Below are 16,708 nucleotides of genomic sequence, written 5' to 3'. Positions count from 1 at the left end.
GATTAATGACTACTTATAAAGGAAACCAAAATTCTAACAATACATGTCAAATTCAACATCAGTAATAAGATGAAGGCGTAATGTGACACATAGAGACACACATACTGGTGCAGAAGGAAAGGTCATGAGGCGAGGCAGCGAATCTAATGTGAGTGTCTAATAAATCTCATGTTATATCACGAAGCTGTCAGACTCGTGCTCACTCCTTCTTTGATGTATCACAATGTCAGAGCACAGGCCTGAGAGAGAAACAGGGTACAACGCCAATATCATGTTGCTAAACCCATGATGCTCATCTTTTTGTGGGACAGAAGCCAAGGGACACAATGGCGTGCATGGGAGCGGCAAGCGGAAAGTGGAGATTCCGGATGGAACGTGAGACAGGACAGGGGTACTTCTGAGCCAGATGGAAGCTTACATTTTATTACTAACAAAGGATTGGTCAGTGTGAACTGGGATTCCTGAGTTAGGGATGATTATGATGTAGCATCTGTAAAACATCTTCAAGAACACCAAGAGATGTCAGTCTTTGGGGTACGTTTCGATGAAAACCTAGTTAAATTTTCTTTTTTTATGTTGACAAAATGATCTCTGTTCACACGGCAAAAATGCTTTAATATGCTTGCCAAGCATGTAGTTGGCAACCCCACTATGTAAAGAAACCGACACAAGGACCAACTGCTTCTTAACACGTCTTACCCAAAAGTTTATTTTTAATATATTTTGCACGGTGGAAGACTGGTTAGAGCGTCAGCCTCACAGTTCTGAGGACCCGGGTTCAATCCCCGGCCCCGCCTGTGTGGAGTTTGCATGTTCTCCCCGTGCCTGCGTGGGTTTTCTCCGGACACTCCGGTTTCCTCCCACATCCCAAAAACATGCATTAATTGGAGACTCTAAAATTGCCCGTAGGTGTGACTGTGAGTGCGATTGGTTGTTTGTTTGTATGTGCCCTGCGATTGGCTGGCAACCAGTTCAGGGTGTACCCCGCCTCCTGCCCGATGACAGCTGGGATAGGCTCCAGCACGCCCGCGACCCTAGTGAGGAGAAGCGGCTCAGAAAATGGATGGATGGATGGATGGATATTTTGTTAGTGTATGTGGGTTTAAATTCTATTGTAGTAAAGTAACATATGTCATTATGTGCCAGTAGCTGCGGAATAATTTCACACTTTTTCTAAAGAAATGTAAATCTTGAGCAACAAAAACAAAACAACAGTGATGTGGTCAGACAATGGAAATGCTAATGATGGTGTTAAGAAAAATATCCACATTAATAATTAATTCATAATAATTAATTAATATATAATTAATTATTTGCATTTACAGGTCCACGAACAGGAAAAACGTTGTTTTAATTTTCTGTTGAAAATTGTATTTTGTAGAGAAGCCCCTTAAACTAGCCAGACAAAAGCTTTTACATTAGCATGCTCAGCACACAAAGTGAATTCATTCGGAAATCCGTCCATAGACCCTTACTTGAATCTGTTCGTTTGAGGGAGTTTAACGGCTTGGTTTTGTCAGAATCACTGCTGGAGAAACTGGAGCGCCGCTTCCCTTGATTCCCACTCTGCTGCCGGCAGCTCTCCATAGACTGGAATGGAAGAGCACAAGGAGGGCAGGGGTGCAAACAAGAAGTTCAAATACTCAGCTATGAGTGAGCCCACTTTTAGATTGATTGACTTCAGACAGTGGAAGTGTGTACAAGTGTGGGTGTAGATGGTCCGCAGCATGTGTTTAAATGCAAGTTAGTGGACTGGAGTGAGGGATTTAAAGGCTGTTAAACTACTGTGACCTCTTGCCTTCTTGTCACCACTATGATGGTTGTATTTCCTCACTCCCATACATGCAAACACGCACGCACGTACTTGCATGTTAATGATAATTCTGCACGCAAATGTAGGTGCAGGTGCAGCTCAATAAATTACATTATTACAGAAGTGTTTTATTTTATTTCAATAGTGAAAGTCATATATGACATCATAGTTTCATTCAACACTACTTTTCAGGAGGCTAATTCCTTTTATGATCAAAAATCATTTTGGTTTGTTTCAAAATATTTCTTGAGATGGGGGTAATGTTAGCTGTTATAATCATCATAATTCTTAAACAAAACTCTCTCATGAAATAGTTCAGTGTGCAGCAAATATATATGAATTTAACTACTGACATTAATTCAAATGTCCATGATATTCAAATATATTGAGATATACCTGTGTGTGTGTGCGTGTGTGTGTGTATACACACACACACACAATACATAGTGCAGCTATGATACTAATTTAAAAGGAAATGTGTACGTGTCTCGATGCATGCAAGTCAAACCTGCATGTCCTCATTAGGGACCTCGTCATACGTTCTGCAGTCTGTGTTGCTTCCGGACGACGTGGCCCACCTACGAAATTATCAGAGAGCGGGCGAGAAATGACCTCTGCATTAGGTCAAGGGCTCCCAATTCTAAGCTGGACTCATCCATAACCTTAAAATTGTCACACTCACAGGAAGGAATGGCGTGCAGCATTGCGGATATTAGCGATGGTCTCCACATCTACGCAGTCATAATGTAGAGACTCTGGATCTGTTGTGGAGCCAGTTTCTGCCAAGAGAACCCCCAGCCATCTTCCGAGATCCTCAGAGTTCGCTGCCTGAATACAAGCAGGGAAAACTACATCAGTCGGAGGTCACTTCTTTTAAACTTAAACCACTTTATGTAGGTTGCTGACAACAAATTATACAACTGTAAAAGTAACAACTAAAATCAGGAATCAAACACAAATTTCTCACCTCCAGAGCAGCCAGAGTGGTGCTTGCTCGTAAGATTCTGAAGGCAATGGGGTGCTTGGGTCCCAGCCCTGGCACCACCTCACAGCCATGTAGTGGGAGGGAGGGCAAAGAGGTTTGATGGTCGCCTCTGTCATGGTAGAAGTGCAAGAAGCCTCTGCACACACAGCACCAGTGCTCCTGCCACACTTGGTTGACGAGCACTGACAGATAACCTGCACGTACAGAAATAATGACGCAAACTGCGAGATAACTTAAAGAGAAACATGAAGGCTGCCGCTGACCTTGTCGAGGGTCGTTATAGGCTGTCCGAGAAGTCTTCTTCTTTGAGAAGCTGATGATGCGTGTGATCTTTCGACCTGCAGCAAAGGCTCCACGCTTCACTTTACCTGCGTTGAATGTCAAAGCATTGGAGATGTACTAGCAAAAATGTTTTACATTCAAGAACGGTACTTTACTGGAGCACTAATTCAACTTTCAGTTTTAGCTATTAGCTCAAAATCCGGTCAATGTAATGTCTAAAGCTCATCAGGAAGTATTATTTATGATGTCATAACTCTTAGTAGCTAATTGCAAATCACCAACAGCCTTGATCACACTTTTGTTTAGAAATTATGTTTCTATTAATGTGCCAATAATTCATAACTAGATAATTATAAATGCTTTTAAAGCCGTACAGAAAACACTACAAATCACAAAAAACAACCTTTTTCTGATGGCCTTTATGTTGACATTCACTGTGGTGCGTTTTATTTATGCAAGTGTAAGTAATGTCACACTTATTTCCATTCAGAACTATAGTCATTAGATATCTTTGTTTTGCTGAAAGTTGGGCCACGGTGTAAAAACCACTTAACATCCCATCCAAATATTCCCAATGTCTCCGATATGATTGTTTAAGGAATAATAACCTTTAAACTGTGACGACATTAATCATTCCGTACGTATCTGCCTCTTAGAAGGGATTTGGTCAAATCCCGGTATTGACCTATCTGCAAGAGGCATTTTCCAGAGCCTGCTGCATCTGCCAAACGTGTTCAGTAAAAAAAAAGTAGCTCCATTCATGTGTTATTCTCACCATTTTCTCGGAAGTTCTCCCCCGTTGATACGCCAACACTGTCTGAATCTGAATTGTTCTTCTCTGGAGACAACCTCTGAGGAAGCGCACACATGCATGAACACAAACAAATTGATTCACTGACATGCTTTTCTACTTGATAAGCCAAAGACATTTTTATAAGCAAGGGTGTTGTTAGAGCCTTCAAGAACAATCTGGGGTTAGTGTGTTGTGTAAGGGCCCACATGGAGGGTGGAACGCACAACTCCAATACCCGTTTCACTTATCTTCTCTCTATGTGCAGCATCTCTCTCTGGAATCCCTCACTCTCACTCATTGAGTCCCTCACATGTTGTCGCAACCATGAACACGTGATATTAGGTGATATACACACCTATTTTCCAACCCCCCACCCTGCACACACACACACACACACATACACGCACCCCTTCCTTGGCTTTAATTTATGGTGGTGTCAGTAAACTTTGAAGAGGGAGTCCTCAGTCCAACACTGACTCACATCCAGCCCTATTACTGGTGTCTTAACACTTGAATAACACATCTTGCCTTTGTTCTGTCAATCAAACACAGGCAGTGATGTTTAATGTGTTTTGACCAACATTGTTTAGGACAATTAATGGTGACAACACAATTGCCTCTTGCAGCTGACGTTTTTCTCACCAAAGCTGTGAAAAGGACTTCTAATTTGTGGGCACAAATGACCTTTTGACTCACCTTGTCAAGTTCGTTTTTTCTCAGAATGACGGGGGATGTGGATACCTCCAGCCCAGTGCACTGACTCTTCACCTCTTTGACAACCTGTAGGGGTAATTTATTCATGTCAAACAATCGCTGCCTTTTCTTCCAAGGGCTGTCAATATGATTGATGGCCATATTTTTACAATAGTTGTGTAATCACACACTGACACCAATCTAATGCGATCCAATAGATGAGCTGTAGAAATTCTGCCTCTACAAAGATATCTGACAAAGTTATTCATTTAACAGGATATTTGTTAGTGTAGTTGAAGTGATGTTAAACTTGACTGTTTCATATTAAGAGGTATTTCTAATATTTGTATCACATGTAGCTAATACTAAAAAGACCTCATTAGTGCAACGCAACATTGACCACAATGTTACCAAAGTGACAGAGTCAAACAAAACTACGTTTTATTACCTTTGCAAAATAGTTTTTTTTGCTCCATTATCTAGTGGAGTGGACGCTCATATTAAACGAATGAAATCATGTTGGAGTTACCCTGAGCCATCCGTCCGCTTGCTCCTTGCTCTGCACACCCAGCACCAGAGCATCTCCGTTGGGTAAGGTGAACCGGAGTTCATGGTGCTTCCGCTTGCTGTCCTTTGGGGCGTAGACCACAGTGCATTGGGGCAGCAGCAGGTCCACGTAGGGACATGTATCCTTGGAACTCTTATAACACTGCAGGATGACAAATTACACATAATAGTAAAAATGATTGTAAATATTGGAACCTCACCAACCACATGATTATGTACAACTCTAATAAGATCTAACACAAGAGGTAGTGAGATATCAATTTAACAATATTATAATTGTCATTATAATGGTGTGGCAATGTAGTACAAACTAGATGCCTCAATACATGATACAGTGTAGTTCTACAACATTGCACAATAACCACATTGATACTGTAATAACACATTCTTCAAGTTCAATTAAACCTCTATAACAGTATTAAACAGTAACAAGAATTATTATCTTTGTATAAGGAAATTTTGGATAGAGGTTTTGTACTTCTTTTTCTGGCATTTAATAATAATTATTTTTTTTTTAACCTGTAATCGATTTTCCCGTATGACAGTAAGCTGTTTGGCCCACTGCCCGAAGCGTTTCTTGCGCAGTAGGAAGGCACAGATGCGACAGTCCTTGGTAGGGGGCATTGAGCTCTCCTCCGAGGGCCACTGATGCATGAGTCGCGCACCGGGGCTTCTCTCTTCCTCGTCTTCCTCATATGACTCATAAGAGCTACTCAGAGCGTCAGAATCATTATCTAAGAGAGCAGAGGAAAGGGTAAATCAAAATTTTTCCCTTGAACAACATTTATATTTCGTATGTGCATTATTAACTCGCAGCGGCACGGTGGCCGACTGGTTAGAGCATCTGCCTCACAGTTCTGAGGGGGGGAGTTTCCATCCCTAGCCCCCCCTGTGTGGAGTTTGCATGTTCTCCCCGTGCTTGCGTGCGCTTTCTCCGGGCACTCCGGTTACCTCCCACTTCCCAAAAACATGCGTGGTAGGTTAATTGACAACTCTAAATTGCCCAGAGGTGTGAATGTGAGTGTGAATGGTTGTTTGTTTCTATGTGCCCTGCGATTGGCTGGTAACCAGTTCAGGGTGTACCCCGCCTCCTGCTCCATGATAGCTGGGATAGGCTTCAGCACGCCCGCAACCCTAGTGAGGAGAAACGGCTCAGAAAATGGATGGATGGATATTATTAACTCACAGGAGTTTTTGCGGTGGGAGTTGATTTGGGTAGTTGGGTAGTTGGTGTCGGCATCTTCATATCCATCCTCTATGGAGTTGGGAGGGCTAGGTCTAACTGGAAAAAAAATACAGTACATATATTATTACTTGCTTGACTTTATTGTCTCTTTTAATTCAAGGTTCACATACCCTGTCCAAGGTCAAACTCAAGCACAACTGAAGCAATTTCAATATCATTGCACCAACATTTCTGCTGACTATATATAGTACAAAGTAGTAGTGTCCTACCATAAAGAGCCTATCCCAGCTAACTGTGGGCAGCCAATCGCAGGGCACATATAGACAAACAACCGCTCCCTCTCACATTCACGCCTACGGGCAATTCAGAGCCTTCAATTAACCTACCATGCATATTTTTGGGATGTGGTTAGGAAACCAGAGCACCTGGAGAAAACCCACGCACGCACGGGGAGAATATGCAAACTCTACAGAGGCGAGGACAGATTTGAACCTGGGACCTCAGAACTGTGAGGCAGATGTGCTAACCAGTCGTCCTACGTGCCGCCACTTGGAATAGACTCTAAATTGTGCTTAGTGAATGTGTGTGTGAATGGTTGTTTGTTTATAAGTGCCCTGCGATTGGCTGGCAACCAGTTGAGGGTGTACCCCGCCTCCTGCCCACAGTTGGCTGGGATAGGCTCTTTATGGTAGCACAACACACATATTCTATGTACGTTTTTATGCACATATATGAATTAAATTATCAATCACAATGCTATTAGTTATATTTAATTTATAATCAAATAATTATGTTGTTAGACAAATATTATACTTCAATTATAATACATTGATCAATGAGAATTATTTATTCTTTAGCTTTATTATGATTCAGATTCCCATGAATGTGTTTTTATATTGACTATGGTATGCTTATTTCTTTTCTTCTTTTACTGGTTAGAGATGAACAACTCCATATAATTATGATATATATATATATATATATATAGCGGTTTAAGTCCCGACATGCACCCTGTTATTTGTCACCATAAATTTATAATGTTTGATAGCGGACTGGAATGAAGTCAATAACGGCAACCAGTTGAATCAAAGAAAGAAGATGTTTACCTCTTGTGATGATGTATTCGGGCATTGCGCCCGGACTGAGTGGCACTGCCTCCTCATAATACTCCTCTGGGGGAGGTGTTGTGGGCAGAGGGGGAGGAGAGTCTGCTGAATGCACAGCTGAGGTGTCTCCACAGTCCTGCGAGGTGAGATAAAAAGATACAGTATGTCTCAAATGTTCTCAATAGCTATGAACCATTTGTATTTTCCCAGCCAAAGGGGCTATTTCATCAAAGAGATGCAGAGAAAAAATGATTCCCGGGGTGGAGCCCTAAATCTTAATTTACAATGCGATGAGCATGTGGGAAACCCCGCAACATGGAATATGTTGTATTTTCATTCCTTAAGGCCTCTTCAATCATTTACACACCGCAATCTTTCCTCACAAAGTTAGTTTTGGAAAAGAAAGGCTGAAAAGAATAGTATAGATTTTAAATGATGTGGAGAGTCACATATCACATCCTACATTTCCAAATTGAAATCCACAGTTGGCTGTACAAGTAATTAATCCACTGACCTGTTTCAAAGTCTCACTTTGTGTGTCTTTTTCTAGCTTCAAATCATCTGTAACATCCTTTAGGTCTCCAAGTTCGCAGTCTGGAAATGAAAACAATTCAAGTTTAAAGACAAAAGTAGGTCCTGTGTACTGTAAATGTAATGAACTTTAACGCACCAAACTTCTCAAAGAGGGACTCCACAAAGCTGGTTCCATTCCTGTACACTACTGAGTTCACATAAATGTAGTCTGTTCCTGAAACTGGGGAAAAAAGGCAGGCAAAATGTAATACTTGTGGCTCAGCAAAATATGTAATGTTTTTATTTCTTTGACTGACCTGATGGCTGTATCTGCTGCAGGAGGTTCCAAACTGAGGTCTTCTTCTCCTGGGTGGAGGAGGTCAGGGTCTCCTTATCCAGCAACTTTAGGAGTGCACTCAGCTCACTCACCAACAGCTCCATTGCTGCATCGGGGTGAAATGTCAGCAGTGGATGTATCAGCAGAGAGCAAAGGTCGGACAAAGATGTCTAAACAAGCTTAAATGCATGTTAGCTGCCTTTTTTTACTTTGCAGCACATTTTCCTTTTCTAAACCTTTAACCTACACAGTCAGTGAACATCACTCTCCTCCTCTGATAGGAGCCAGACTAAACAATACAAGCATAGAGTGACGGGACAGATGTGTGTAACTCCTCATTAAAACGGAAAATAAGAATTGGAAGGAGAAAAACAAGCAATCTAATCCTCAAAGTAAAAAGAACCAACGTCATTATTAGGCAGCATCTTGGGAAAATGGTTGGCTCGAATACTGACAAACAAAGTCAGATTTCAATCAAACGCTGATGAGGCAAAATGAAAATTTTTGACAGCATGATGATAAATTTGATTTTGACAAGAGATCAGATTTACAATGCAGCAGCCAAGCTTTTCATTTGTAGACTTGATTTTATCTTCCAGTTGGGAGATGTTAAGGCATGTAGAAGTTGATCACATGAAATGACACACTCTTTGGAATGCTCACATCATGTTGATGTGAGATTTTCTACTCCCTGCTTTAAGAAAACAAGACACACATTTGAGTACCTCGATAATGAACTCCTTAAATTCCATTGTGCTTCAGTGTCTGCTTAGTGTGGTTGGTTGTCATTGTGACACCACAAAAAACTTCCACTCCAGTGAATAAAGTCTAATAAAAAGAATACAGATGTTATTTGCTCAGTGTTGTGTGGTAATGATACAGGTGAAGATTCCCCCCTCTCATCAAGTCTCCATCATTCTCATCTGATGCAGCAACAATGCCTTTGCCTTAGTTCACCCAAAACACGTAGACATACAGTATCATTGGCTACACCGGCGCACTTTCATTCGCTCCAATAAGGGTAAATGAGGTAATCAAAACATGACACCTTCCACGTGAAGAAATTTGAGTACATCCGTTTGTCCGGCCACAGTGTGGTAAGAGGAATTTTCTGCAATCAGTAGCATTGACTCTAATAAGAATGAGGCAGCAATGGCAATGGATGGCACAGAGGACAGGACATATCTTTCCTGCTAACAGCCAGTTGCCACACAAAATGTTGTCAAAAAAAACCCCCAACTCAATATAGAAAATAATAACACAAATCATGGCACTACTCATTACACAGAGGAAGACTTCAAATGATGGGACTTTACCATTTTTGATTTTGATGAGGGCAGTGGACTTCCACTTCTAAAATGTAATCCTCTGACTAAAGATCATAATATCTTCATATCAAGTAGGATATTTTCAGATTTACGGAGAATGACCTTTAGAACGAGAAATTTCTGGAGCTTATCTACGTCACTGGCGAAGATGTCCGCCTACCACTCCGCCCCCTAGCCAGAGCTGTCAGCATTATAAGCACATGTGCTCTCACAAGTGGGTCTTGTACAGGGAGACAATCAATCAGAGGAAAGGGGGCGGTCTTAGCCAAATATGGACAAAGTGGATACAAAACTGGGTCAAACAGAAGTAGTTGTCAGAGGGGCCTTTTCTGGACACTCGTATGACAAAAACAAGGTTTTTTTTTTTTGTTTTTTTTTTTTAAATGAAATTGACACTTTTATACTAACTCCATGTAAGAGTCACTCTATGGAGGTCTAAATAGCAAAAATACAGGACCTTTAAAATTGTATTTGTATATTTGATCTCAGGTAATTCCACAAGTGTACTTAATGTTGTGGCCAGTGGTGTGTGTAGACAGTTGGCAGCACTAAAAAACAACAAACAGTCAAAAGTAAACTGGTAGCAGCATGGTTAAACTGATAGCATCTGGTGGAAATGCCCCATAATTACCACAGCTGAACCTGCTGCAACAGCCACTTTGTTTGAATTCCTGCATTATCTGATTTGATGCTCAAGACAAGCAAGTGCCACCAAAAGCAATGCCGCCATGTACCCCCCATCACTCTCCCCTTTTGAGTTATTTTCATTGTTTTCCTTCAACAATGTTGTATGCTAGTGTGCAATTTTCTACCTCTATAATCTACAGGAAGTTCTCGAGTTACGACGCACTCGACCTACGACGTTTCGACTTTACAGCGCCCGTGCCTCGTCCGCCATTTTGTCCCAGCACCATAGTGTTTCTGCATAGTGCTTGTCTGTGTTTGTGTGGCGGGAGTATCTTTGCCTTTTTCGCCCTCCTTTTTTCAGACTCTCAGCAGTAATGGTAAGTACAGCATCTTATTTTTTTATTTTAATGTATTTTAGTTTCTTTATACGAAGTGTTAACCTTTCCTGCTACGGTCACCTGACCAATAAAGGCACGAAGCACCGATTTGCTGCTTTAATGGCTTTATTAGCTCCTCTGCACATTCAACGTCAACGGGTCCTCCGCTAATTGCTACTCTTCCCAGGTCGCCGTCACTACACTTGTTACTGTACACACTCCTTCCTCCTTCGCAGTCCCGCTGGACGACGCCTGCGCAGTCCTGTCTCACTCACACATTGACGCGCACGCCCACACACACTGAGCTTGCTGTCACAATCACGTGGGACAATACCCGTAAGTATTTCGTCATCAATTTCGACTTTAACGGTGAAATCCGACTTACGCGGAAATTCGTGTTACGTTACCAGCGTAGGAACGGAACTCGCTCGTAAATCGAGGACTTCTTGTATATTTCTTCTTGACAATTGGTTTGCTCAGTGCTACTGCTCCAATGTCTTCATAATTCAAACCACCTACCAACCACCTAGCACCAGCCATATCTCCCTCCTACTTGCTTCATTTTCACAGTCCAGACATATTAGACCTACTGAACCGTGCGTCTTTTTGGGGTCAACCATCGGACAGTCGCTCAGCCAGAAAGCTCTTTGTTGGGAAGGCAGCCATATGGCAACATGACCTGTTCCACTAAACACACACACCACACACGCAATCAGTGTGTATTTAGTAAGGTAGGACAATAAATAAGTCCGGTGTATGTTGAGAACAGACAGTTTTGAGTATGTGAAAGTTTGTGGAGCGTATTAATTACTTTTTTAATGTCATCAGCAAGAACTGCCACTTTAAGTGTACAGTATGTATTTTTGTGAATGGTGTGAGGGAGCAAGATGCTCCCTCCCCTAAAATCAACAGACATACTTTCCTGAGGTAGGTCTTCCTATGGGCTGAACAATGGACCATCAATCCTCCAGTCTAAAAACAAATAGAACTGCAGCTTCCATCTAGTAATTGTGTTTTACTGTTCCTTTACAAGCATTTCCTTCTATTGTACTTAAACCATACTTGCACTCCATGTAAAGTTGGCATGAAGAAGTGATTCATGCACGGATCAGCCACTTTGACCCTGCTGATTATGACGCGATTCACTGTGCAAGGGGGATTGGGAGGCTCATGAGAGTCGGCTCACTTGGCCTAGTGAAAGCTGTCTCTTTGCCAAAGGTTCCAGCTGTTTGGATTGTCGCTCTGGAGTGAAACTGTGCTTCCCCTAACCTTGGAGAAAAAAAACTGAGAAAAAATAAATAAATAAAAAACTATGCACAGTTTGACTCATTCACTGCACGTAGGAGTTAACATTTAGACCAGTCAGCACTCAATCAAATCTAGTAAACTAATCAAGGTGGTGCCTTGACACAAAACACTAAATTAAACTAAAACACTCAGACATGAGTTCTTAAAAGCTGATTATCTGATTTGACAATTGCTCAGGTATGCTACCCGTGCCGAAATGGGAATTTTAATGTTCTACTTACCACGTGAGGCACACAAGAATACCCTAAAATCTAGTCATGCCTCTATAATCACTAAAGTTAAATCTAAAACATCACGTTTATTAAAGTCTGCAACGCCTCAGAAGTGTTGTGTATTTGTCTTTCAAAGCACCAAAGGGAAACCCGAGTAAACTGTAGGTCACATTTTTTATTAAAACCAGACAAAGCTTAGTCTTCTTTTGCCACCCTGAAATTGTTGACACTTAAAATATTGAAAGTTAATATTCATAACTAAAATTCAAAGCACGGTAATGTGAGCCAAAAAGTAGCAGGAATGTTTGAAGCTGTTCAAAAGCTTTGGGCTCTGTCAAACATTGACTTCCTCTCACTTGTCTGACAATTGCTGGTAAACACCACACGCATTCCTCACCTTGTTAATAGTGCAAGACTCTGCAAAGTGTAACCTCTGTATAAAGATGCATGTGCAGACTTTTTGTCCAAGGCAACTCTGCAAGGATGAGGGGAGGAGAAGTGGGGGAGAAGGTAGGTGCCTATTTAGGAATTTAATCCTGTCAGCAGACAGAGCACCTGTGCTAACACATCCAACACACCCTGATATGTGAAATAATCTGCCTCGGTTGGGTGAACAAGTTGTTTTTCTCCTTATTTGCTGAGTCTACAGCACTCATACACATAAAGGCACACAGACACACACACAAACGACTTTTGTCCTAGGTGACCGTTCAGACATTCAGCAGCCACTCTGTTTCACAACATTGTTGCGCATATTCCAGCTAATTACAAAGGAATTTAGTTACACAGAAACTCTCCTGGGTTTCCCAATTAGCTGAGCTAAGGTGCCAAATGGTCACTTTCACAATAAAGCAGCATTACTAAAGCACAAATAACACCAAGCAGTACAGTTTGTTTCAGTTTACTAATGTTGTTACATTTCCAGTGTGTACCAAACAAGTGTTTGGTGCCTTAACACTTTCTAGTACCCTGCTGTTAGGGATGCTATCACGTGAATGGTAACTAAAGGATGGAGCTAGAGACACTGCTGTCTTTTGATTGCTTAATAGATAATTGTTAGGGAACTTCTGCAGGACAACAGCAATTGAATGAGCAAATCACACCGTTGTCCAAAAAAATAAACTGCCACATGCCAAGAAAACTAAAACTGAAGACAAAAGCAACACTAACAAAATTGGAGAAGGAGGGTCATGGCATATGGCTGTTGGCCACATTAAGTACATTTTATTTGAGGAGACTATTAGCATAAAAAAACAATAACAAAAATAGACCCCCACAGGTAAGTGGAGGCTGTGGCGTATAATACTGCTGCGACCAGAGCTAGGACACAGCAACAGAGAAAGATGACGATAGTGTGCGTGTATGAAGCGGTGATGATGTCTACTCAACAAATGAGCAGCCAGCAGTTTTTTCAGCACCCATGCGGTATCTGCTCTGTAAACTTGGAACCCCAGCCACCATGCACTATTAATAGTTGAACCTCATAGTACAATGAACAAGGGCTGTGAAACAAATCGTCTAACTCGGCTAAGTAGACTACAAAAATTGGTCGACGCAAAAATGTCTGCCTTGAGGCAATAAAACGTATTAATAAAAGCATATGTGTGCCACACAGAACCAATTTGCGCCGCCTGGAACTATTTGCCCTCTGTCCATGTTTACCGCATGGTCATTTGTTGCAGACGAATGCACTGTTGGGCCAGTGGAAAAGCATTGACAAAAACGACAGAGGAGCATCTGTAAGTGATTTTAAAGACAGTACTAGATGTGTAATGTACATGTAACATGACGTATGAGTGAGATGAATGGTATTTAGTCTTTTTTCTTTAACCTAAAATGGCAATTGCTAGACCGCTAATGCTAACTGTTTCGCAATGGCTGATTTTGTTGTCTCAAATTGTGTTTGTACGATACACTTAGTAACCAACATATGCGGTTTAAGGATAGTCCAGAGAATAAAATGCGTTAGTAGTTTGACTAAAACACTCACCTATTCACTGTTTTGGTGCTTAGGTCCATCCAATAACAGTAGTTATTTGGCGCAATCTGGTAGCATATTGGTATCAAGGAAATATGTTTAAGTAACGTGAGATTTACGCACACATTCATTGAGACAAGTCGTGTGCTGCTGCCATTTTTGGTATCTACCGTATAGGCAATTACAAAATGCATGCGGCATTATCGCTCGATTTCTGAATAAAATAATGGAAATCAGGCACTGCTTCTAAACTGTGGTCTCATGGAATAAAAAAGAAACCAATGAAACAGGCCGAGACAAAAATTATGGTACACTTAACCTAATATCTTGCTCAACATCACTGCAATTAATGATTTCTTTCTTTGTGCTGTTCAAGAAGGTTTGACCTGTGGCTAGGAACAAGCTTTCTGACAGTGTCATATGGCTCTTTTTTGCACCCGTAAATATAATGATCATGTGGCTTGCCCAAAAGCTCGTATTTTGTCTCATCTGTCCGAAGGACATTCTCCCAAAAGATTTGTTGTCATGGTCTGTGTTTTGGTTTGGGTTGTGTTTAGTTTTGTTCCATGTTTTCCTGTGTTCCATGTTTGTCGTGTGCTCATTAAGTTGTTGTGTCCACCTGTTCTCGTCTGCTTTGTGTCAACCAATCAGCTCTCTCCAGCCACTCATGTCTTGTCCAGGTGTTCCTCGTTGTCTTGTCTATCTGTTTGTATTTAGTTCCCTGGTTTCTTTCAGTTCTTGTCGGTTCATTGTCGTTGTCACATGTCTCTGCCATGTCATAGTCGTCAGTTGTCTTTATCATTGTGGTATGTTATTGTCAGGTGTCATTCTCCCTTTCTATTCCACGTCTTACTCACAGGTCATAGTTTGTTTCCAGTTTTAGATATTCGAGTGTTTCTTTGTTACTTTGATTTGATTGGTATCTGTTGTGGGACTTTGTTTAGTTTTCCCTTTTTGAAGATTAAATATTATTTTGAGACTCCCGCACTCCTGCCTTGCCTCCCTGCTTCCCTGCAATTGGGTCCACCATGTTCTTGCCTTGCGTTACTCGCCCTCGCCTTAACCACGTACGTGACATTTGTGGCTTGTCAAGATGCGTTTTGGTAACTTCCAGTCTCATCAGTTTCAAGTTATGTGAGTGACCATTGTGTGCTTTACTTTATTTAATGGGCACAAACAATTTTGCCCATGCGTGTACAAAATGAACAACTACCATTATACTGCAAACATACACTGTGGTAGAAAAAAAAGACAGATTACAGTACTAGAGGAAATCCAACTGAAAGTTCAGTGTTACAATAAGAAACATGAAATTGATCCCACAGTGTCACTGGCACCTTAAAAGCTTCCTCGTAGTTTTTAATACGAATGTAAAGCTCTACAAACCTTTACCCATTATTCAGCCTGGAATACAGTATATAGAGCATTGGGCAACACTTACCCTCCACAGCAGTGGATGAGATTCCGACCATGGTCCTAGTTTACAGAGAGTGTCATTCATACAACAAGCTAATAGTGTGAAAAATACTCCAGAGTCAAGGCCTGGCTGGCTTCTCGGCTTGGTGGTGGAGGTGAGCACCAGTCTGCCTGCCTACTGCTGAAATCACAGCCCCTTGTGTCCTTTCCTCCCTCTGATCTGTTATCTCTACACTCCCTCCCTCCATCTCCCCACCTCTCTTTTCTTTTGAGGGGGGAGGGAATCGTGCTTCTGCTTTTGTTAGTGTGTGTGCGTGTGTGTGTGTGTGTGTGTGTGTGTGTGTGTGTGTGTTCTTCCTTATTAGGTCCCTGTCCGGTCTAATCCTAAAGGATTGGGCAGCACCAGGGAAAGTCTCTCACTCCCCAAAACACATACTGTATTCTACAAGTTAACATTTACTTATTATTCCAGTATTTGCATCTTCTCCTTAGCCTGCATTTTTTTTATTGAAAGTACAGTAACTAGGCAGAATCTGCTATTTGACAGAACTGACATACATTGTACTTTGGGATAATAAAGTTCTGTTACAAGTGATCACATTGAATTGAAGTGTTTTTATTTGTAAAAAATTAGGTTGAGAAAATGAGTAGGGTCAGTTGAGGGAGGAAGCAAGTTGAAGCTTTTCATAGTTACCTAGGAGGTTGAGAAAATGAGTAGAGTCCGTTTAGGGGGGATGCAAGTTGAAACTTTTCAAAGTTACCAGTTGCCCTCAAGCAGACTCGCAGGCTCAGACATGATGAAACACGCCTTCACTAACAGCGGCACAAACGTGACATTCATAAACCCCCAGGCACAAGACAATAACATACAGTATAACCTCAATGCCCCCATTTTACAGGACCATATAATTACAGTGATATTTTGCAATTATGCCATTTTCTGTAAAGGTCAATAACTTTATCACGAGTGCTCACCGGCCACAACATTAGGTACACCTCCCGCTATCAAATGAGATCCAATATATTAACTGTATCAACAGTCAGCCTTGACGGTCTCAATATTATAATTGACAGTGTCAGAGTGGTAGAAGTGCACTGGACCATACTGAGCGGTGTTTCGAATATTCCGCCCCACTTCTGAAGCAAAAGGTTAACAGAGCTCCCTTTATACCCCCTGCTCTCCAACT

General features: G+C 41.5%; 1 protein-coding gene across 3 annotated transcripts in view; it reads right to left on the bottom strand.

Moving 5' to 3' along the window:
- Positions 1–16,708, bottom strand: part of afap1l1a (actin filament associated protein 1-like 1a) — a 33,420-nt gene that overhangs the window by 3,278 nt on the left and 13,434 nt on the right. For 2 of the 3 annotated variants that reach the window (XM_061685488.1, XM_061685487.1), the window contains 14 exons: positions 8,256–8,381; positions 8,096–8,179; positions 7,940–8,019; positions 7,426–7,561; positions 6,320–6,415; positions 5,653–5,867; positions 5,096–5,275; positions 4,570–4,653; positions 3,856–3,931; positions 3,062–3,166; positions 2,781–2,992; positions 2,496–2,641; positions 2,322–2,391; positions 1,476–1,590 (listed from right to left, as the gene is read on the bottom strand). In XM_061685488.1, coding sequence (XP_061541472.1) covers positions 1,476–1,590; positions 2,322–2,391; positions 2,496–2,641; positions 2,781–2,992; positions 3,062–3,166; positions 3,856–3,931; positions 4,570–4,653; positions 5,096–5,275; positions 5,653–5,867; positions 6,320–6,415; positions 7,426–7,561; positions 7,940–8,019; positions 8,096–8,179; positions 8,256–8,381 — 1,725 coding nt within the window. Of the gene's footprint in view, positions 1–1,475; positions 1,591–2,321; positions 2,392–2,495; positions 2,642–2,780; positions 2,993–3,061; positions 3,167–3,855; positions 3,932–4,569; positions 4,654–5,095; positions 5,276–5,652; positions 5,868–6,319; positions 6,416–7,425; positions 7,562–7,939; positions 8,020–8,095; positions 8,180–8,255; positions 8,382–15,546; positions 15,773–16,708 lie in introns of those variants that run through there. The other variant, XM_061685486.1, reaches the window with a different exon arrangement.

The sequence above is a fragment of the Phycodurus eques genome, chromosome 9 (genome assembly GCF_024500275.1).
Source record: "Phycodurus eques isolate BA_2022a chromosome 9, UOR_Pequ_1.1, whole genome shotgun sequence".
NCBI classification, from domain to species: Eukaryota; Metazoa; Chordata; class Actinopteri; order Syngnathiformes; family Syngnathidae; genus Phycodurus; species Phycodurus eques.
Note: the sequence above shows the minus strand (reverse complement) of the source record. Positions and strands in the feature narration are given on the sequence as shown.